Source organism: Schistocerca nitens, chromosome 1, assembly GCF_023898315.1.
Source record: "Schistocerca nitens isolate TAMUIC-IGC-003100 chromosome 1, iqSchNite1.1, whole genome shotgun sequence".
NCBI lineage: Eukaryota > Metazoa > Arthropoda > Insecta > Orthoptera > Acrididae > Schistocerca > Schistocerca nitens.
The window spans coordinates 1,122,676,643-1,122,699,582 of NC_064614.1; the positions used below are offsets into that span (position 1 = coordinate 1,122,676,643).

The following is a 22,940-nucleotide window of genomic DNA, read 5'->3' on the forward strand; positions in this document are numbered from 1 at the left end:
CTTACTTGTCTACCCAGGGCGGGGAATTACGCGTTACCCCGTCACCGGCTACGCATGCGAACGCGTGGGTCAGCCTTAAGGTGCGCACAGGGAGGAAGGAAGAAGAGGAAAAGGAAGAGAGAGAGGACAGACTGTCTCAAACGCCGAGGCGGAGACCAGAGAAGGCAAGGAGGAGGAGGCAAGGAGAAGAAGGCAAGGAGAAGAAGGCAAGGAGAAGAAGGCACGCAAAAGAAGGCAGGGGAAAGAGTAAGGAAGACAGTGAGATGGAGAAGAACAAAGAAAGGAACCAACCAAAGGAAGGAAGAAACGAGAAGTGAAAAACTAAAAAGACCACAAATATAGGTCGTGGAACCGTCCGTCTCCGGACGCAGGCACTAACTACCCCCCTGAGGGGAATGGACTCCTTTTAGTCGCCTCTTACGACAGGCAGGAATACCTCAGGCCTATTCTAACCCCCGGACCCGCAGGGGGGATTCTTTGAATTTAGTCGGCACTAGTACTGCAAACTGTTGTCAGGAAGCATCTTCATTTTTCAATGTAGTGCAAAACCTTTACAATTTTTTCTCTGCTTCTACACAGTGCTGGGATAAACTACTTTCTTTCACGAAACCAGAAATCAAAACAGTAAAAGTTTATCAAAAACATGTTGGTCAGCAAGAGAGGAAGCATGTATAAGTCTATATGAAAACTGAGAGGGCGTTATCAACCTCACACATATTGCCAATAATACATTTGAAAAACCACTTGTGCGAAACGAGGTTTCAGCTTTATTGAATCAAATTGGCAGACTAGAAGCAGTATTCAAGATGATAGTTTGGAAGGACATACTCCAGAGATTTAATGTGTAAACCTGAAATTGCAAAGTGTAAATATTGATATTAAAATAGTGCATGAATTATATGTATCACTTGTAGGATTTATTGCATTTATTCGTGGCATGTTTGACTATCATGAAAATAAACCCATGGAGACTGTGACTGATATAGACTATGAATGCACGTATAAAAGATCACAGAAATGCAAACTTCATGATGATGAAGAAGTGAACTCTGAAGAAGTTTTTCTGACTGGAAGAGAAAAACTTAGAGTCGAAATATTCCTCCCAGTACTCAACAGCTTGTGTACCGAATTAGGGAGGAGGAAGGAAAGCTATAGAACATTGTTGGAATCCTTCACAGTATCCAGTAACCTTAAGAACAGTTCAGTTCACCTGACGATATTGCTGCAAAACAGTGCACCAAAACTCCAAGTGTCATATGACACGATTTAGAACCTTTGTTCCCTCGTAAATGTGTACATTTCGCAGAACTTTTGAAATCTTCTGAGATTAGTGATATACCAGTAGAAATGAGTAAATTTTTACAAAAAGAGAGGTTACAGTCCGTGTTTCCAACTGTTGACATTGCTCTTAGAATATGTCTATGTACGGCACTTACAAATTGTTCAGCAGAACGCTTGTTTTCAGCTCTTAAAAGACTGAAATCATACCTACATTCTGCGTTGTCTGAGGAGAGATTGAATGCCTTGTCCATTCTTCACATTGGAGCCGACCTCCTAACTGATAACCATCTGAACTGTGAAGATATGATCAATGAGTTTCCCGCAATCAAAGCCAGACAGACACTTTGCTGACTGGTGAGTTTGTTTATTTTTTTCATATTAGTTTTAAAAATTTAAGATTACATGTGATTTTTATTATAACTTGGAGCACATTCATTGGATTTACAAACTACATATTATCTGTTTATTTTGCATTTACCGAAGGGAGAATGCGGAACTAAACCTCATTTTCGTGCAGACATGACCGAAGGCACCTTACAATACTAAACAATACCCGAATGACCTAGACCGCTCGGCATTGTACAGTCAAGTCATACTGATACTGTAGTATATTACAACTGATGCGTATTCTTGGTGTCTGCTGAAATGTATATTTATCACAGAAATATACATTATCGGAGAGGGAGAGTACGCTCAGATGAAAAAGTGTTAATAAATAATGTAGTTCAGTTCTGTCAATAAATATGTTAAAGCTTTCCTAATACTGCTAGAAAGAGCTATGGTGAGAGCAGGAGCTGCAGTACAAAACTGTTCAGCACTTACATGGATTAAAGATATTGTGTACACTTATTATACAGCATCTAGCTACACAGACCCTAATGCTTTACACGTTAATTATTAGATTACAAAACAAATTTGATTTTTCCACACTAGTTTGTAAAATTATGTAATAGCAAATCCAGTTCTGTGTTTGTTCGCAGTTTGTGCACTGAAATCTCTATCTCATTTTTGTTTCTTATGCTTTCCTATAGATTCACGTACCAATACCGAACATGTTTTTTTTTTTTTTTCCTTATATCTCCTACACATTTAAGTTATTAGATCATAAAACAACAGTTTAATTTTAATTCTGAATGCATCTCTGTAAAAGTACGTATCAATTTCTAATGTGTGACATGTTCGCTTCAATTTTTAGATCGTAACACAACTTTTTTATTTTAATTTTCAACAGTTTCGTGTAAAATAACATATTAAAAGTGAATGTATTAAAGAAATCCGTTGTCTCCTACACATTCTGCTGAATATTAAGGCCATAAAAGAGAAGTTATTTTTCTTTTGTTCATTTCTGTTGTCTTTTGACAAACGAATGTGTTAACACAATGCAGTTTTAAGTTTGTTTTATCTGCTGCCATTCACCAAGTAAAGTTCAGGAACCACATTACATTTTCATTGAGCATGACTAGACCGCTGATGCATCCTTCAGAACAATGAATAGCAGAGTACAGAAACAGCTCGCAGCTCTCCCACCCAAATGTCAATTGTGAAGTGATCGGGTAATAGTTATTATTTAAAACATTTTTATTTATTTATTTATTTATTTTTTTTTTTTTTTTTTTTTTTGTAGGGGGAAAGGGGGGCGGTATATAAGATGGTGTGTCTAGAAGCGCAAAATTTTTAAGTTTGCCACTGGTCCTGACATCACAACCAATGTGAGCAGCAATACTGCCATACAACACACCACAGTCTTGACAGGCCATGCTCTTAGTCTGTTGAATTCTGACACATGCTGGCAGACATCATTCCTTACATGGGGCAAAGCATGATCTCACAAACCAGCAACATTTAAATGTGACTGCTGAATGAAAACTAACTGCATAATCTTCCCTTGGATACAGAATGTAGACAGCATTCCTCTTACCTTCTTTGTGTGACTGGCTGAAATGCTGGTCATTTGCATATCCAAGCATATAGTATTTTACACTGACAAGGAGATGGCATGACCGTGGGGTCGGGAATTTGTTCGAAATTTTGTGTGGTGAAAGATGATCTCTAACACCTCATGTGGTTAAAATATTAGGATGCACTACTCGGAAAATACCAAGAAAAATCGATCCAAAGTTTCTTAGGTGCCTTATGAGCATAAAATGTTAGTCCACTGCCGAGCCGCCGTCTGGCCTAGATGGTTAGGGCTTGGACTCTTACGCCAGAGGTCTCGGCTTTGTTTCCTCCTCCAGCACTTTTTCTTCCTTCTGTTTCATTTTCTTTTGTTATTCCACCAATTATTCAAAAAGTTTCTCAAACCTACATTATTTTTAAAAGATTATTTTAGCTCAGAAGGTAAAGTTTTTCATTCACTGAAAAATATTCGTGCCCATTGTTCTATTTCATTTTATAGGGTTTCAAGGTTTAAAGGGGCTTTGTAAGGGTCCCCTTGGGATTATAACGGTCATCTGTGCATAGGAATGTGTGGGATTTGTGAGAAGTAAACAGCAGTTTGTTTTCCGATTTTGTCGTGAACAGACGTGCCTGTTTCAAATTTCAATGTATTATTCCGATCCGAGGTTAAACATGTCGACTGAAGAAGCTGCTGGCTCAATGGGAATAGGAGAAGAAATTCCTGAAGAATCCATTCATAGTGATCTATCAAAATTACGATTGAAGGATGCAGTGGTGTATAATGAAATGCTGTTGACGGAAAATAATTTAATTGCATTGATATCTTCAGAAATCTCTCGCGATGCTATGTTATTGGCCGGGGAACTTTATAACAATACACTGGAACTTTTGGGTGTAAAAACATTCATAACTGAAGAGGAATTAATTCACGCTCATGAGGATTGCGAATAATGTGAGGAGAATGACAAACAGTTCGAAGTGCCACAATGTGATTCATCTCCAGACGAATATAAACCGTCACCGAAAAGATTTAAAAATGACATGATTCCCATTCCCTACAAAGTCAAAGTCATGAATACTGCTAAAGCGCACCCCACATGGTCCTTGGCGACATTGCAAAAAAAAAAAGGATGCTGCCAATTGAAGAGAAAAGAATATCTTTCACAATGGTAGAAAGATGTTAAAAGTGGTGGTAAGCGAATGGATAAGTTTGAGGCGATAGATTCGTGGACCTATGACCGTTTTGTGGAAGCAAGACGGCAATATCAGCAAGTCATGACAAGCAATTTACAGCAATGGGCATTGGCTGCGGCTGCACAATTCGTCGATTTCAAATTCAAGACGTCTGATCGATTGGTCATGGCATTTAAACGGAAGCACAGAATTTCACAACGCAAGATCACGAAACTGGTTTCAAAAAAAGAGGTGGTGTCAATGGAGGAGATCCAGGATCCGCGGAGACCTTTTGTAGGCAGACGTGCCATTTAATCCCTCAGTACCATGAGGATTATGTAATAAATACTGACCAAACAGGTAAATACATGTTTTCTGCATACAAAATGTTTTTACCGATGTAAAATATATCAATTCAAATTTCATTATAGAAAAGATATTTACATACACATTCGAATATTGTTTAATATTAAAAATACTATTGTTTCAGGATGTCAATATCAATCTGTTTTCAACACGACTCTCACTGAAAAAGGGAGTAAAACAGTTTTCATGAAAAAGTCAGATTTTAATAAAGTGACGCATTCATACACTGCACAATATTCAATAACATTATCAGGAAAACTGCTCCCACCTGTCTTCATATGCTTACAAGAAGCAACTGGTCATTTTGGACCTCGTATTCACAAATTAATAGATGGCTAAGCCTATACTTATACGAATGTCATCGTAACATCATCTAAGTCCGGAAAATTAACAACAGTTTTATGCATGGATTTTCTCCGGAAATGTTTTATATCTTACAGAGGGGAGAATAAATATTTGTTTCTCATTGACTCTTGGGGAGGTCAAACGAATCCGGAGATATATGATGCAATTTTTCAAGATGAGGAAAATATGCCAACTTGGTCTGTAAAAGTCATACCTCCAAAATGCACTTCTTTGGTGCAACCTTATGATGTTTACCTTTTACAGGCAAGTTAAAAATTTCATAAAGTGCTTGAAAAATTGCAGTGCATTGTTACAGGAGAATCGTGAAATTAATTCCCGGGAAGATTGTATAAAAATTCATTCTATAATTCACCATCAATTATCGTCACCAATATTCCGAGACATGATTCAATATGCCTGGTTTGCCTCAAAATTATCAGAAACTCGAAACATTTTCATAAATGTTAATGGGGCATGTGTGTGTACAGATTTATTGCAAATGCCCTGTGATTGTAAAAAACCCGCATGTATACGTTGTGCAAGATGTCGTGAAAATTATTGGTTTGTTTGTTTTTACGATTATTACCACTCCAGTTCTTGGTTATAATTATTATATGTATAAAAATTGAATGTTTCCCAATCAACTTTGTTATTCTGATTAAAAACCCAATGTTTCTCCTCATGTACATTACAATGAAAAATGGAAAACCCACCGCCATGAATTGTGTTGTTGGACGAAAAGAAAATAATTTTTATTCAATAATGTAACTAATTTGTTAAAGATAATGTAGTTTTGGGAAACTTTCTGAATAATTGGTGGAATAACAAAAGAAAATGAAACAGAAGGAAAAAAAAAAGTGCCGGTGGAGGAATCAAACCCGAGACCTCTGGCATAAGAGTCCAAGCCCTAACCATCTAGGCCAGATGGCGGCTCGGCAATGGACTAACATTTTGTACTCATAAGGCACCTAAGAAACTTTGGATCGATTTTTCCCGGGATTTTCTGGGTAGTGCGTCCTAATAGTTTAACCATGTGAGGTTTTAAGGAGCCTCTTTCACCACACAAATTTTGGACAAATCCCTGACCCCACAGCCGTGCCATCTCCTTGTGAGATGACAAAAGTCGTGGGACAGGGTGTGCACAAAACAGGTGGTGGTAATATCACTGACACAAAGTATAAAAGGGCAGTGCATTGGTGGAGCAGTCGTCTATACTCAAATAATTCATGTAAAAAGGTTCCGATGCGATTATTGCTGCACGATGGGAATTAACAAACTTTGAATGTGGAATGGTTGCTGGAGCTAGACCCATAGGACATTTCATCTCAGAACTCATTGGAAAACTCAACATTCCAAGATCCACAGTGTCAAGAGTGTGCCGAGATTACCAAGTTTCGGACATTAACTCTCACCATGGACAACGCAGTGGCAGACAGCCTTCACTTAATAACTAAGAGCAGTGACATTTGCGTAGAGCAGTCAGTGCAAACAGACAAGCAACACTGCATGAAAATAGCCAAAGAAATCAACATAGGATGTACCCATTAGGACAGTGAAGCAAAATATGGCATTAATGAGCTACGGCAACAGACGACTGCCACAAGTGCCTTTGCTAACAGCACAACGCCTGCAGCACCTCTCCTAGGCTCATGACTATTGTCTGGAGCCTCTATGACTGGAAAACAGTGGCTGGGTCAGGCGAGTCCTGATCCCAGTTGGTAAGAGCAGATGGCAAGGTGCGAGTGTGGTGCAGACCCAATGAAGCCATACACCCATGTTGTCAAAAAGACTCTGTGCAAGCTTGTGGCGGCTCCAAAGTGGTGTGGGCTGTGTTTACATAGAATGTACTGCGTGCTCTGGTCCAACAGAACCCATCACTGACTAGAAATGGTTCTGCGTGGCTACTTGGAGATCATTCTCAGTTATTCATGGGTAGATTCTTAACGTCTTTACCACAGCATGAAACATCTGTGATTGGGCTGTATATATCTGGCATTGGAATGACTTCTTGTATGTATTCTACAATTCCAGGAAACTGGAGTTAAATCATATTTCTTGTAATATTAGATCAACCCTACTTGTCTGTTTGCCTGAACTATTTCACATAATTTTCTTAAAAGAAAAGAGGAGGAATCAATGGACCTTGCTCTCTCTCTTTATGAACACAATTTATGACACACTTCAATTCTTCATCTGTGTAGATGCAAGCTTAATTTCTCTTCCAACATTTGACTTTTCTTTCCCACTCACCTAAATTAGCACTAGCTTGCCAGATCATTTCTGCTGTCTTTGACGTAAGTCTTGTCTCTTTATCTTGGTAATCTAATCGAGCAAACAGCAAACCATCATATCCCATCTGTGCAAACATAGAAGCCATTTCACGTGAGTGACCAAATGGATCTATCTGCCATCCAGCTCGGGGTCTTCCACATTCCCCGAAAGTGTCATTGAGCTTCCTGTAACAATGTGACAAACAATGCTCAGTTTGTAACACCAAAAAATTCATGACAAACATGATGATACGAAATTTCAAAAAATATTTACATTAGAAATGCACAAATACTATTTCATGGTTGTAATATTTGTAACAGAATTAGATACTTTAACAATAAGGAGCAGCAAATAAAACAGAACAACTATCACAAAAGACCACAGAATGGTTCCATTCAAAAATATTCACCGCACATGTTAACACATTTATCCCAATGGGAGAAGAGTTGATCAATTACTGTTTTGTAGAATGTGGTAAGCCACTGAAGGATCCATGACTGCACCCACTCTTTCGCTTCCTTGTCTGAATGAAACTGGCGTCCGTGTACATCTTTCTTCAGGTCAGCAAAAATGTGAAAATTGCATGGTATTTGGTTTTCATTTGAACATTTGACAGCCCCTCATATAATAGGATCCTACTGCTTAATTTTTCCACTAGAGTTTATGTAACACAAATAAACATGTGAATACAGCATGTGGCATTTTACCTCAATCCCCATGTAAACTGATCAATTGTGGACTGGTAATGTGTCCCAGCCTCATCATTCATGCTCCATGCACCTCCTGCAAACTCTAGTTTACCGGAACTAACAAGCCTTTTTACCTGGTGGCGAACAGAGTCATGTTGTTCTCTCCACCATTTCCAGAAAAAGGCTGTTTCAACATAAATAAACCTGCAAATATAAGGTAAGATGTGTATTTTGATGGTTATTTTGTGTAATACACAATATACGTAGACAATGAAACTATTTAACAACAAAAAGCAGAAAAAGAGTATAAAATGTCAAACAGAGAAATTGATGACAGAAGATCGTATCTCCTTTCTGCAGTTAAAATTAGAAGTTGGTTAGTACAAAGTATTATTCCAAGTGAAAATAGAATCAAATCTAATAAAATGCAATGATGCATGACAAGTGGAATGAAATAATAAGCCAGTCATTATATAATATTATTTCATGCGGAAGCAGAACCAAACCTAATAAAACATAATGATGACAGAGAAACGAAATGAATAGATATCTGTATATTTCTCTATAACATATTCCTTACCCAACATCAGACCTGCCCAGATAGCCATGCACGTTAAATTCCACCTCAGTTACCCAATTCGCAAACATTTATAAAATTTTCATCAACTTCCACATGAATAACACTGCATGTACACAGTTAGGGTACACAGATCCTGTACTGGGGATAACAGGGTGGCGATAAGAAGGGCATCTGGCCACCTCTTAAATTAACCATCCGAAATCAGATTAATAACCATGCCGAGACTGCACTGACGCAGAACAGAGGTACAAGAAAATGAAGGAGATGATCCAACCCAATACTGGCTTTTAATTATTAACTTACAATGGATTTCTGGCTTTTAAAAGATGCCTTCAGTTATTTATGTTTATAGAATTGCTTTTATATGGGTGTAACCTGATGATTGTCTAGGAATCACTCAGCAGTTCAAATTGTTTGATACTACTGAATAAGCATGTGTGAAGTTAAAAACGTGTGCCAGATCTGGGCTTAAACTCGCATCACTCTCCTCCAAGCATAGTGTACTGTTTATTTATGCATCAAGCATCGACTCAATGTTTCAACATGTCCAAGCTTCAGGAAAGTATGGAAGGAAACAAATGACATGTGGAAACATTGTCATAGTCTGTGAGCAGGCATGCATGGACAGTGTGTAGTACAGGTAAAACACATAGAAATTACACAGTACAAATAACACTGTTACATAGGCATAAAAATAATTTGCTTTAATGAGTCCTCAGTCACAGATTGGATGAAGACAATGGCACATTAACTCCAATATGATCATGCCTTGCAAAACACTATAGTGTTCAATCTACCCTTTTAAGTGCTTAAATGCTTCAAATGTCTCTTGCTGTGTTATTGTTGTACACACTCTCAAGCTTTCAATGACTAAATGAAGCACCGCACTGCCTACAAATAGGCCTAACTCCTGATGATGACAACAGAGGAATTGTCAAAAACTTGAGATCAAACACAACCCTGATGAGGCAAGAAATCTGTGACACTTGTTCAAGATTGTTGCTGTGAAAAATGACATTCTAAAATAACTTTCCAGTTGATGACAGCTTCACTTTTTTACAAATTGCAAGTAAGAGATTTATATGTACATCAATGATGTTGTTTTTTGCAAAATACATAACAGTTACAAAAATGTAAAATGTTTAGTCAAGGAAATATAGGTTACATTTATCACAATTTAGAAAAATGGTAACTGCAACTGAAAACAAAGCTTCACTTTCAGAGGAACAAAAAAATAAACAATGAGTACAATGCAACAGAGCTAATAAAATGAGTGTAAATTCAGTTTTAAATGTGATAAATGTTAATTAATCAGTTTATGTATTTATCCATCAGTAGACAATCTGAACTGCATGGATGTTTTCAGCACATAGATGTACACAATATAGAAAAACATACATGTATGCAAATACACGTACAGAAATAGATACATACATTATTTATAACAGCAAAAATAATTGATTGTTGACAATATAAAGTAATTGTATAGAACAAAATCTACTGACCAAGCAATGACAGGAAATTAAATATATAAAAAAAAGGGTTTTAACTATTACAAGATGGTAAGTCTCCCAGACTTGGGGTTCTGGGTGACTTTTCCAAACTCTGCCCTATTTCCTAAACCTCTTCAGTCCTTTTCCTTCACCCCTCTTTCTTCCCCTTCAACCCATCTGCTGGAAGAAGCAACCACTGGCTTCAAAATCTTACCTATGTAAAACTTTTTTGTTTTTACATGTGTGTTCTCCTGCCACCACTTGGTGAGTAGATTTTTTTATCTATCCAGTTAAATTATACAATTATTTGCTTTACTATGTTTCATGTTTGTACATCACAATTCTGTTTAATTGTATAGTAAAATGCCTCTTATCACAGCAGTTATGATTAGCATAATCGTCAACATAATTTGCATATCCTTTCAGGTAATCCTTGGAAGGTTAAAAATTTTTGGTAACAGGTAATTCTAAAAAGAATTCCTAGAGGCATGCATTTCACTTTTATCTTTGATCCTGTGTATAATTTAATTCATTATACAGCACACTATTTTGGGGTTTGTACTGTTTTTCCTACTGAGACATAAATGGTGTCTATATCTGGTTCCGTGTTCATATAGGGGACCTGTTCGATGGGTGCTGGTCAATGTCTTTCTTCATATGGATCACTGTTTACATAATTTATTTGCATAGAATAGCCAAAATTCTCTTAGATTTAAACAACTTAGTGCTAAGGATTCTCTAGTTCCTTTTCATTATAAATCATAGCAACCATTTTTTAAGTCAAAGGTTGTTTGCATATTCTTAGTCTATCTTCCTTGCGAGTTTAAGAGGGGTGTGAGAAAACTAATGAGACTATTTTATCTATCAAAGTTTTTACTTTTTTCAAACAACAATTCTGTCCCATTCAAAGTAGTTCCTTTCGCCGGTTATATACCTGAGGAGCCGTCATTCCCAATCTTGGTAGCAGCCCTGAAAGGCTTCAACTGGTAGGACCTTTAACATGCCAACCACATTCTTCTAAATGTTCTCCTGAGTCTCAAAATTACGTTCCTTTTAAGGCATTTTTCAATTTCAAGAAAAGAAAAAAGTCCCAAGGGCTCAGATCAGTTGAATGGGGGCAGTGAAACAACAGGAGTGCCTTCTGAAGTCAAAACTTCTGCAATGGAAGTGGCCATGTGACATGCGTTGTTATGATGCCACATCCACTTGTCCATAATGTCCAGTCCAACTCCATTCCCCTTTTCCTGAATCTCTCAAGGGCATCTTTGTAAACCACTTGGTTAACAGTTACTCCTAGAGGAACAAATTCTTTGTGCATAATACCCCTATCATCAAAAAAGCAAATCAGCATTTTTCCATCTTCAATTTGCTCAAACATTTCCTCAATTGTTCTTCTGATCAGTTGTGACATTTTGTGGCACCATTTTGGCACAAACCTTTCACATGTACAAAATTTCAGTCAACATTTGATGTACTGTGCACGGACTGGGGCTTAACAGGTCACCCAACATCCTTACTGTTACATGTCAGTCTGATCTCACAACAGCATGCACAAATTTGATGTTTTCATCAGTTTTTGAAGTTGAATGTCTGCCTGAGTGAGGTTCGGGACTTGTGCTCTTGATAAGGAATGTTCTCCATAGGACTGCTTCAACGTTTGAAAGGTCACTCTCACAGATTACCCAAGTTGAACATAATGTTACTCTGAATTCTGCTGTTCCGTTTTCGTAACACACAACAAAAACAAAACTTCACTGATGGCGCTTTCAAAAATCACATGGTGGCTTTATGGAGCTGAAATTCAGACTGAGCATCTGGAAGGGATGGACGCACTGGTCTACACAAGTACAACAATACAGCATTGCCCTATCATTCACACTGTTCTCAGTCTGATTACTTTCCTCACATATCTCGTACATGCATAACTAGAAATTCTGTTCTTGATACGAGCTCATCTCTCAGCTTTTAAAAACTCATTTGCCAAATTTTGCGAAGTCTATACAACAAAATTATATTTACTTGCACACAGAAACAATAATTACTTACCTTTTTGATGGGTCACGGAGCAAAGCCTGAATCACGGAGTCTAATATATACTGAACACCAGCCTTCTGTGTCATAGAACGGCCTATGGAAGAAAACAGTCTAAGTAAGACAAGAACTGCAAGGCCAATAACAAGAATGATAATTTTATAAAACATACAGCAAACAAACATTTTAAGGAGCCATCTTTCACACTTTTACATTCAACTACAAGGCTGTTTAAGAGAAAACAAGCTGCAGATCAAATGTGCCCTTGCAGAATACACAAAAAAATAAAATTATTTTCAAAAATGATACACAAATGTGCAATATGTAAAATAAGTGAAAAGCAACCACTTCTTCTAGTGGATAAATGAGTGGAGCACAGAAACACATAACTGAAAGCAGCATTCACACTAGCTTTCAGTGTGTGTTATGTTGTCTGTGTCACATATGTGAATGTGTATACCGTTGCCAGAAAAAGAGTGAGTGCCTGGAAGCTAGTGTGAATGCTCATTTCAGTTAAGTGTTTCTGTGCTCCACACATTATCCACTATAAGTGAGTGGTTACCTTTTCCTTATTTTACATATTGTTATATTGTTCCATCCAGGAAGTTTCATTATTGTTACACAAATATGTCATACACAGATAAACAAAGGTATAGTTATGTCCCATAAGTTTCATTAAAAATATTTACCTCAATAGCATTACACCAAGAAACAATTTTATTTATTTGTAATCCATCTTTATATTCTTCACACACACACACACACACACACACACACACACACCATAAATGAGATGACTTCAGCATGTAAGACCATAGTTAAGAACCCCATTCATGAAGGAAATATATTGGATCTAATGGCAACAAATAGACCTGACCTCTTCAAGGCTGTCCACATCGAAACTGGCATCAGTGACCACAATGCGGTTGTGGCAACAATGATTACCAAAGTACAAAGGACAACTAAAACAAGTAGAAAGATATATATATATATTCAGCAATCGAGATAAAAAATCAGTAGTGCCTTATCTCAATGAAGAACCTGAAACTTTCACCGCAGGGTAGGAGCATGTAGAGAAACTCTTGTTCAAGTTTAAAGGTAGTGTCACATAAACTTTTAAAAGAACAGTTGACCAGACACTGGATAGATGTGTAGCCAGCAGAACAGTTCATAATGGGAGGGAACCTCCATGGTATACAGTCACTGTAAAGAAACAAATTACTACACAAGAGGTGTAAAATAAAGTGTAGGGCTATAAGTAAAAGATGCTGAATGAAATGCATTTGGCTGATGAGAGAGCAATGAGTGATGTCTTCAGTGACTATCATGGTAGAATATTGTCAAATGACGTTTCACAAAATCCATAGAAACTCTGGTTATATGTAAAGGCTGTCAGTGGCACCAAAGTTAGTGTCCAATTCCTAGTGAATGAGACAGGAACTGAAATTGAGGGTAGGAAAACAAAAGCTGAAATGCTTAACTCCATTTTCAAATGTTCCTTTACAAAGGAAAACCTGGGAGAATTGCCCCAATTTACTCCTTGTACCATTGTAAAGGTGAATGGAATAAGTATTAGTGTCAGTAGTGTTGAAAACAACTGAAATCATTAAAATTAAAAAAAGCTTCAGGGCCTGATGGAATTCGTGGCGGATTCTAAACTGCATTTGCGGCTCAGTTAGCCAATCTTCTACCTATAATATATCATAGATCCCTTGAACAAAACCGTGTCCAGTTCATGGATAAAAGGCACAGGTCACATCTGTCAAAAAGTAGTAGAAGTGATCCACAAAACTACTGTTCAATATCCTTCACATAGGTTATTTGTAAAATGAATTTTGAAAACATCGATCACATGAAACCCAACTCGCACTTTTCTCCCATGACATCCTGCAAGCTTTGGCTCAAGGCAACCCAAATAGATGCAGTGTTTCTTGATTTTCGAAAAGCATCAGACTCAGTAGCACACCCACGCTTATAGTCAAAAGTACGATCACATGGGGTATCAAGTGAAATTTGTGACTGGATTGAGGACTTTTTGGTAGGGAAGATACAGCATGTTATCTTGGATGGAGAGTCCTCATCAGGTGTGCCCCAGGGAAGTGTGTTGGGACCCTTGCTGTTCATGTTGTATATTAATATCCTTGCAGACAATATTAATAGTAACATGAGGCTTTTTGCAGATTATGTAGTTATCTATAATGAAATACTATCTGAGAGAAGCTGTACAAATATTCAGTCGAGTCTTGATACGATTTCTACATGGTAGAGACATTGGCAACTTGATCTATATTTTCAGAAATGTAAAATTTTGCACTTCTCGTCACAACATGAGAAAAAATGTAGTATCCTATAATATTAATGAGTCACTACTGGAGTTGGCGACCTCAAACAAATACCTGGCTGTAGCACTTTGTACGGATATGAAATAGAATGATCATATAGGTTCAGTTGTGGTTAAACCAGGTAGTAGTCTTCGTTTATTGGTAGAATACTGGGGAAGTGCAATCAGTCTACAAAAGAGATTGCTTACAAATCAGTCATGCGACCAAACCTAGAATATTGCTCAAGTACCAAATTGGACTAACACAGTATATTGCACATATACTGAGAAGGGCAGCACAAATGGTCATAAGTTTGTTTAATCAATGGGAGAGTGTCAGAGGGATGCTGAAGGAATTGAACAGCAGACTCTTGAAGGCGTACGTAAACTATCCCGAGAGGGTCTATTAACGTTCAAGAACCATCTTTAAATGATTACTCTGTGTACATACTACAACCCCCTCCATATTGCTCACATAGGACTCTCAAGGATAAGATCAGAATAATTACTGCAGGCGCAGAGGCAATCAAACAATCATTATTCCCATGCTCCATATGTGAATGGAGGGCTACAAAGCCCTAATAACTGGTACATTACATTGGGATGTACTTTCTGCCATGCACCTCATGGTGTTTACAGAGTGTAGCTGTAGATATAGATCTTTAGGACATCATCTGAATTTCTCTACTAAATACAATGCCTTTTCTCTGAGTAATTTTCAGGTACTATTTCTGAATGTACTCAATTATACACCATGTGTCTGAACTGTCAAAATGTTAAATAGTTGTAGTGTGTGTGTGTGTGTGTGTGTGTGTGGTGGGGGGGGGGGGGGGGGGGCACTCGTATGCATTGCTTTAAAATCCAATAGCTGGGAGGTCAATAAGCTGTTTTCGGCATTTGTCATGTTGATGAATAGTCTGCTCCAGTTTATTAGTCTTACAGTAGTTTTCTCAGGAACGTATTAAGCAATTTAGAATAAAGAGGGATATAACTGTTGTAATTTTTAGGGTTCCATGCCTAAAGCTGTAAAAATGGAACCCTTGTAGGATCACTTTGTTGTCCGTCTGTCTATCTGATTATTAAAGACCCTTTTTCCCAGGAAAAGGCACATGTATCAAGTTCAAATTTATGTCACTAAGCTCTACAGTCCCTTGGCTGTGCAAAAATTTTAAGCTTATATGTCTGTTCAATCACAAGATACGGCCATATGTGTTACATATTTTGATACTTGAAAACTCAGTCAACCATTAACCTAGAATCATGAAATTTAGCAAGAAGTAAGGTTTTGCAGTACAAGTTAAGTAAAAAATCTGAAAATTGTTAAACTGTAGCTATATCACATAAAAAAATATCTTTTTGCCATAAGAAAATACAGTGCATTCATCATTCATCAAAAGCACAAAAGACAAATATTACTGCACGTAAACATAAAATGTACATTACAGTCATGTTGCAGTAAGTAAAAATATTTAATTAAATATTTTATTACATCTTCTACATCTACATATACAACTAAAGTCCCATATTCTTTTCTTTGTGTGTGCCCGAGCTAATCTGAGAAAGTACAGTAGAGATTTAGATACAGTCTTGGACAGATATCTTGCCAGGACAGATAACTTGCCAATTTCTGTATTGAAAACAGGTAAATATAGTTGAGATTCTATATATATCCCATCCATACTGGGAACCTAGATTCTCAGTGACACACAAAAATTAAGTTTGCACAGAACCCTCAGTGCGCAAAACCTACTCGCTTGTAGCCAATTTGTACTTTTTTGATATGTGTGTGACAATGCCTCTTTACTTTTTACTCAACAATTTCAGCTAATTTTTTATCTCAAATAATTCTTTTTTCTGCAAAGGAATTGCACGCGATAGTTCCTATTTTCTATGTCAACAAATCACGTAGAATTTTATTTGTGAACATGTTCACAAATTTGGAACTTTTCAAAGGATGTACAAAGAGACTGGTCAGCACATGTTACAATATGGTACATTATCTTTCTTGTTTAAAGGCACAGAAATTCTAATTTTTAGGGACGAAGGGAAACCGCCACTTCTAACTATCCATAGACTCAGAGGACATAACGGATGTGCCATTATATTTACTGTTTTTAATCACAAAACTGGATACACCATAAAATTTCATGTCCTCTTGTTTTGAGTGATTTTAGTTTGATACAGCTATGGTAATGACAGTATCTCTTTCTATCTAAAGGCACAAAATATATATTCAAAACTACTCAGGGAGCTGTTAGAATAATTTTAGTTCTGGGTATTGTCAAATTTGTGGCCTTGTTCATTTTCTGCAGTCTTATTTGTGTCACTTGCATTAATGAAGGAAGAATTTAAATTAGATACAATATCATACTCAGAGGAAGTATTCTTGTGATACTTACTTCCACCCATGAATCTTGATAATATATGGTGCAGTTTTATGATTGTTTTGGGAGCTATTGATGTAAATATAAATTGTCTTGCTGTTGGATAGTCTATTTCTGCTCTGTAGTTGCTTTTGAACCTTATGTGGTTCATTTTCTCTGCAACCCATACACTGGAGTTCTGAGCCTCTGTAGTTCACGTGTGGAACATTTATGCACAATAGTGAGATCATGTTTTCCAACAGTTTTTTTTATAATAATACTTTTTAAGTATATCTGAGAGTGCATTGATAAATAATGTAAATGCATCCTCAAGAAGAGCATTTTCAATGACACTATTCCATACTGTGATCTTAAATTGACCCGTAATTATCAGTGTCATCATGTCATTACAATACAGATATTTTAGTTTTTCTTTTTTTAACCTCATACCCCTTGGAATCTGATTTAAAAAATTAACACACATCCTAAACAACCTTAGACCTTACTGATTTGCTGAATGGTGGTGACAATGTTATAAAGACAGGAAGGTTGTCTGCTAGAATTGTCATTAATACAAGTCAGGCGTCTTTCCATATTAAGTAAATTGTCTGCATGCCTTCAGCCACATGTCAATAGCAATATGAAAAAAATCCTGGAGTCAGAAAATTTTTTTTTCTTCAAAATGTAAGATCATTTTTCTCTTGATATCAAATTAAATGCTTGATAACTGCCTTAGTGTACAGGTACAATTATAAATTATAATGTGGGGAGTATTACCATAGCTGCTTGCAGTGCATTTTATATTTATTTATTTATCAGGTTCCTTTGGACTAAGGGACCCAAAGCTATTTGATCCTGCCATGAGTCAGTACATACTTTACAAATTGTTGATTACAAAATTTATAAACACAGAATTAAGTAATTAATAAAACATAAGAATGAGTGTATAGGAATAAAGAACACATTGCAGAGAAAATTCTCAACTACGGAGAGGAGCTTTCGTACAGTATAGAAGCAGTGTGACAACAGGAAATCTTTCAACTTGTATCTGAATACTTGGGGTTTAGCACTCAGTATTTTCAGTTCTGCTAAAAGCCTATTGAAAATGAAACCAGCTGAACAGCACAAACTTTTCCATACAGTGCTTAAGAAAGTGTGAGTCGACTGCATATTGTTTTTCCCCTAGTGTTCAATGAATGAACATTGCAATTATATATTCATGGGGACAGCAGAGTAAGAATTCCAAGACACCAGAACAACAGCATACACAAAATCCGTAAACTCACACCTCAGATAAGACTGATCACCCCTTTCTGGGCTAAGAATTTTCTAGGTGAGAGCACGGAGTTGCCCAAAAATGTAATACTGCATATGATAATAAGAGTGAAAGTGAGCAAAGTAGACAAGCCTCCATGTTAATTGTCAGAGACAGTTTCTGCACAAGAAACTGAACTTTAAACCGAGTGGAGCTGTGTACACTAGAAAATGGGATGTAAGGGGAGAAATCTGAACATTTCTGACACATTCTTCAATTCGAGTTCAGGGGTGATAGCAATGGAAGCAGTCAGAAACATTTGCGCCACGTATGGGGATAATGCCATTGGATGGAGCACAGCAAGAAAATGGTTTTCTTGTTTTAAGCAGGATCGTTTTGACATAGTGACTCTCTTCGTTCAGGAAGACCTTCGGGCTTTGATGGAGATATTTCAATGCATTAATCCACAATGATCCACATCAGCGTACTCAAGGACTGGCAAATGTGGAACTGTGTTCATTCTGCCATTGTGCGACACTTGCATGCAATCAGAAAGGTTCAAAAATCAGGTGCACAGGTACCACATGCTCTGAGCCAAAACCACAAATGTCAATATGTGACCACATGTGCATCTCTGCTTGTTATCATCAATTGACTTGTGAACAACACAGGCCATTCCTATCTTGTAACATTACTGATGACAAGAAATGGTGTCTTTATGCTAACATAAGGAAAACAGGGAGTGGTTGAGACCAAACAAAGCAACAACCTGCAAACACCTACAAAAAATAATGTTGTGAATCTGATGGAACAGTGACACAGTGGTGTACTATGAATTGCTTCCCCATGGTGTATGCATCACTGCTGATATTTACTGTTAGCAACTGAGACGCCTTGCAGACGCAATCCAAGAACAATGACCAGGAGGACTGTGTGAAGTGATACTACTCCACGATAATGCCCACCCGCTTTCTGCTAAACCAACAAAAAACACTACACATGTATTGAGTTGGGAAGTCGTTCCACGCCCACCTTATTCACCTGATCTTGCACCCACAGGTTTTCACCTTTCCCACGCTCTATCGAGCAACCTTAAAGGAATTTCCTTTCGAGATGAAAACTCACTCCTAATATGGCTTGACGAGTTCCTTGCCTCAAAACCACATGACTTCTACAGTTGCACAATCAGAAAGTTATCCCAAGCATCGGCAGATTGTTGTAAACAGTGAAGGAGAATATATTATTGACACGTCTCTGTTATGTGCCTCTGTTGTGTTTATTAAACTTGCGTAAAAATGCTACAAACATTTCTGGAAGCGTATTATGTGTACTGAGGTGTGCTCCTATACATTGGTTTCTCAAAAGGTTTTGAAAACACTGGTAACAAATGAAAAAGACCAGTAATTCTCTACATTATCTCTTTCACCCTTTTTATAAGGTGGTTTTACTAATGAGTATTCCAATTTGTCAGAAAACAGAACGACATCTGAAAGACTCCTTTCACAGGTAAGCAGTACAGAACTAATGTATGTTACATAGTCTTCATAATCCTACCTGAAATTTTATCATTCCCTTTGGGTTGAACTGGAATGGTAAAAGGACCAAACTACCAGGTCTCAGCCTCTACATCCTATATGCTTCAAGCTGGGAAAAGCTATTGGAGAGGAAAGATACAGAAGACAAATCCTGAGGAACCTGAATGTAACTAAGAATCAATTAAACCAAAAGAGAGAAGCAAGTATAGAAGTGAGAGAGGGGTGTAAGAGGGTGAAGGTGGGTAAGTTGGTCCATTCAGAAAGCAGCTCAAAGCCACCAGGACATGTTAATGCGATGGTAGATGCACCTCCTGCATCCTGCCAGTTTACCTCACCCTCTAATACCACAAGAAATACTTGCAAAACAGACAAGCTGATAAAATCTCAGGAAAGAGAACAATGACGATGAGACAGTAAACCAATGACAAAATAAAAAAATAAGAATAATTTAAAAAGATGAAAGGGCAGGAGCCAGGTCAGACCATCAAGCAAGGGCAGCCAATGGTACTGTGTTTTGGAGCTGGCTATGGACCCCTCCAATCCCTGAAATGGTTGGCAAGGCCAATGTGGCCTATCCAACAAAGAGGAGTAGAAAGCACCTTCAAAGGTAAAACATTAAACCAGATTAGCTGCATTGGTGTAGTCCAGTAGTCCACTAGCACCAGAGGCAGTGTGTCAGCAAGCTTAAGGTTTTGCTAAGAGGTGGCCAAATTAGGGCTGTCCTGTAGGATGTGGGCCACTGTTAGATAGACACCACGCTGACAGTGGGATGGATCCTCACCTCATAACATATCACTATGGTTTTTGTTTCGTTTTGCTTTAGGGCACAAAAAAACAACTGGGGTCATACGTGCCCTAGTCAAAACTATAGAACACGAACACAGAGAGGAGTTAAACGACTATACGTCAGTCTCAATGGACAGAATAGGAGACAGCTAAACACTGGCACGTCAAAAAAGGGTAAAGAAACACCTTACAGAAATGGAGGTCCAAAACTAAAAATTAAGTGGCCTTCGCCATATTGCTTCTGTAGATAAAAAGTAAAACGCGGCTGACAGCCCACACGTCATTCACTAAAACGGCTGATCAATCAGATGGCAAACCCAAGCAGGAACTTAAATTGTTAGGAAAGGGACATTCCGGCAGGAAGTGGTGGACAGTTAAAATTTGGGCACAGTGTGTACAAAGTGGTGGGGAAGTGCCATTTAGCAAATGACAATGACTAAAAAGGCAGTGCCCAATACACAGCCAAGTTAAAATAATCTGCTCCCGGCGAGAGGGCCGAGAGGAGGTCGTCCAAGGCACTGGGAGAGGCTTAATAACTCGAAGCTTATTCCCGTGAAGGGAGGACCATTGGCAATGCCAAAGGGACAACACCTCCTGACAGATGGCAACACAAATCGTCGAAGGGAATATAGGTACTCCCGGGCTGAGGTTCGAGGACTGCAGTTTTTGCAGCAGCATCACCAGCCTCGTTTCCTGCTGGACCGACATGACCAGGGACCCACAGAAACATGACACTGGCTCCACATAGCAAGTGACAATTTTCTTGGACCCGCTGCAATAACGGATGAGCTGTGAACAGCGCACATAGACTCTGGTGGGCAGTGAGTGAGTCTGAGCAGAGGACACAACTGGAAAGACTGTATCGCTGGATGTACTCCGTGGCCTGATACAAGGCGAACAGCTCAGCTGTAAATACTGATGAGTGTGCCAGAAGCTGATATCGAAAGACACGGGTGCCAAAGATGAAGCCACACCTGACCTCACAGTCAGTCCGAGAGCCATCAGTGTAGACAAAGGTCATGAAACTGGAGGCGATACACCGAGGCTGTTGTAGTGTCCTCAGGAAGTGAATGAAGGCCAAGGTTAACATGGGCTACTTCACGAAGCCAAGGTGGTGAAGGGTTCACACCCCATCGGGAGTGTTGCAGGTAGTGTGAAGTTGACCCACTGTATCAAGTGGCGAAAGCGGACTCCAGACAGTAACAGAAGAGGGACGAGCCCATACTGACAACCAAAGGAATCATCAAAGATGGAGGCATAGGAGGGGTGGCCATGCATGGCAGACAAACAGCATGCACACCTGCAGAGGAGAAAGTCACAGCGGTAGGACAGTGGTAGTTCAGCAGCTTCAGCATACAGACTCTCAACTGGGCTGGTGTAAAAGGCGCCCGTGGCCAAACGGATGCCATGATGGTGGATAGTGTTGAGACACGGTAAGAGGGATGGGTGTGCAGACGTATAAACAAAGCACCCATAGTCAAGTTTCGAACAGACAAGGGACCAGTATAAACAGAGGAGGGTGGTTCGATCGGCACCCCAGGAAGTACCACTGAGGACACGTAGGAGATTGAGGGACCACATACAGCAGGCTGCCAGGTAGGACACATGGGAGAACTAAGAGAGTTTCCTATTGAGCAGGAGCGCCAGAAATTTCATAGTTTCAATGAACGGAAGGGCAACAGGTCCAAGATGTAGAGATGCTGAGAGAAACCATTTGCACCACCAGAAATTCAGACAGACAGTTTTGTCAGGGGAAAAGCGAAAGCCATTGTCGATGCTCCAGGAGTAAAGATGATCAAGACAGCATTAAAGATGCTGTTCAGTAAGTCAGATCCGTGGAGAGCTGCAATAGATGGCAAAATCATCTACATATAGAGAGCTGGAGATGCCCAGCGGGAGACAGGCCATTATATTTATGGCGATAGCAAAGAAGATGACGCTCAGGACGGAACCCTGAGGCATACCATTTTCCTGGATAAAGGTGTCTGACAAAGCATAACCCACACGCACCTTGAAAACTTGGTCTTGTAAAAATGCCTGATGAAAACAGGGCAGATGCCCACAGAAGCCCCACGTGTAAAGAGTACAGAGGATACCAGTTCTCCAGAAGGTGTTGTAGGTCTTCTCCAAGTCGAAAATCACAGCCACAGTCTGGGATTTCCACAGAAAACCATTCATGAGATGGGTGGACAAAGTAATGAGATGGTCGATTACAGAACGCTGTGCTTGAAATCCACACTGTGCATTTGTTAGTAAATATCAAAACTCGAGCCACCACACCAGCCGGGCATGAATCGTACATTCCATCACCTTGCAAATACTGCTGTTAAGAGAGGTGGGGGTGGTAGCTAGAAGGAAGGTTTTTGTCCTTATCGGGCTTAGGTATGGGTACGATGGTAGCTTCATGCCAGCATCCAGGAAATGTGCCCTCTGCTCAGATGCAGTTATACAAGTTAAGCAGAAAGTGCTTGCCCGCAAGAGAAAGGTGCTGCAACATCTGAATGCGGATGGCGTCTTGCCCTGGGGCGGAGGATCGGGATGAACTGAGAGCACAAT

The 22,940-nt window shown here is 38.7% G+C and overlaps 1 protein-coding gene across 1 annotated transcript in view; it reads right to left on the reverse strand.

The window, feature by feature from the left end:
- Window positions 1–22,940, reverse strand: part of LOC126238558 (lysosomal alpha-mannosidase-like) — a 181,475-nt gene that overhangs the window by 128,211 nt on the left and 30,324 nt on the right. The window contains exons 3-5 of the mRNA XM_049947799.1: window positions 12,141–12,222; window positions 8,040–8,225; window positions 7,312–7,517 (exon numbers count right to left, since the gene is read on the reverse strand). Of these exons, the coding sequence (XP_049803756.1) occupies window positions 7,312–7,517; window positions 8,040–8,225; window positions 12,141–12,222 (474 nt within the window). The remainder of the gene's footprint in view (window positions 1–7,311; window positions 7,518–8,039; window positions 8,226–12,140; window positions 12,223–22,940) is intronic.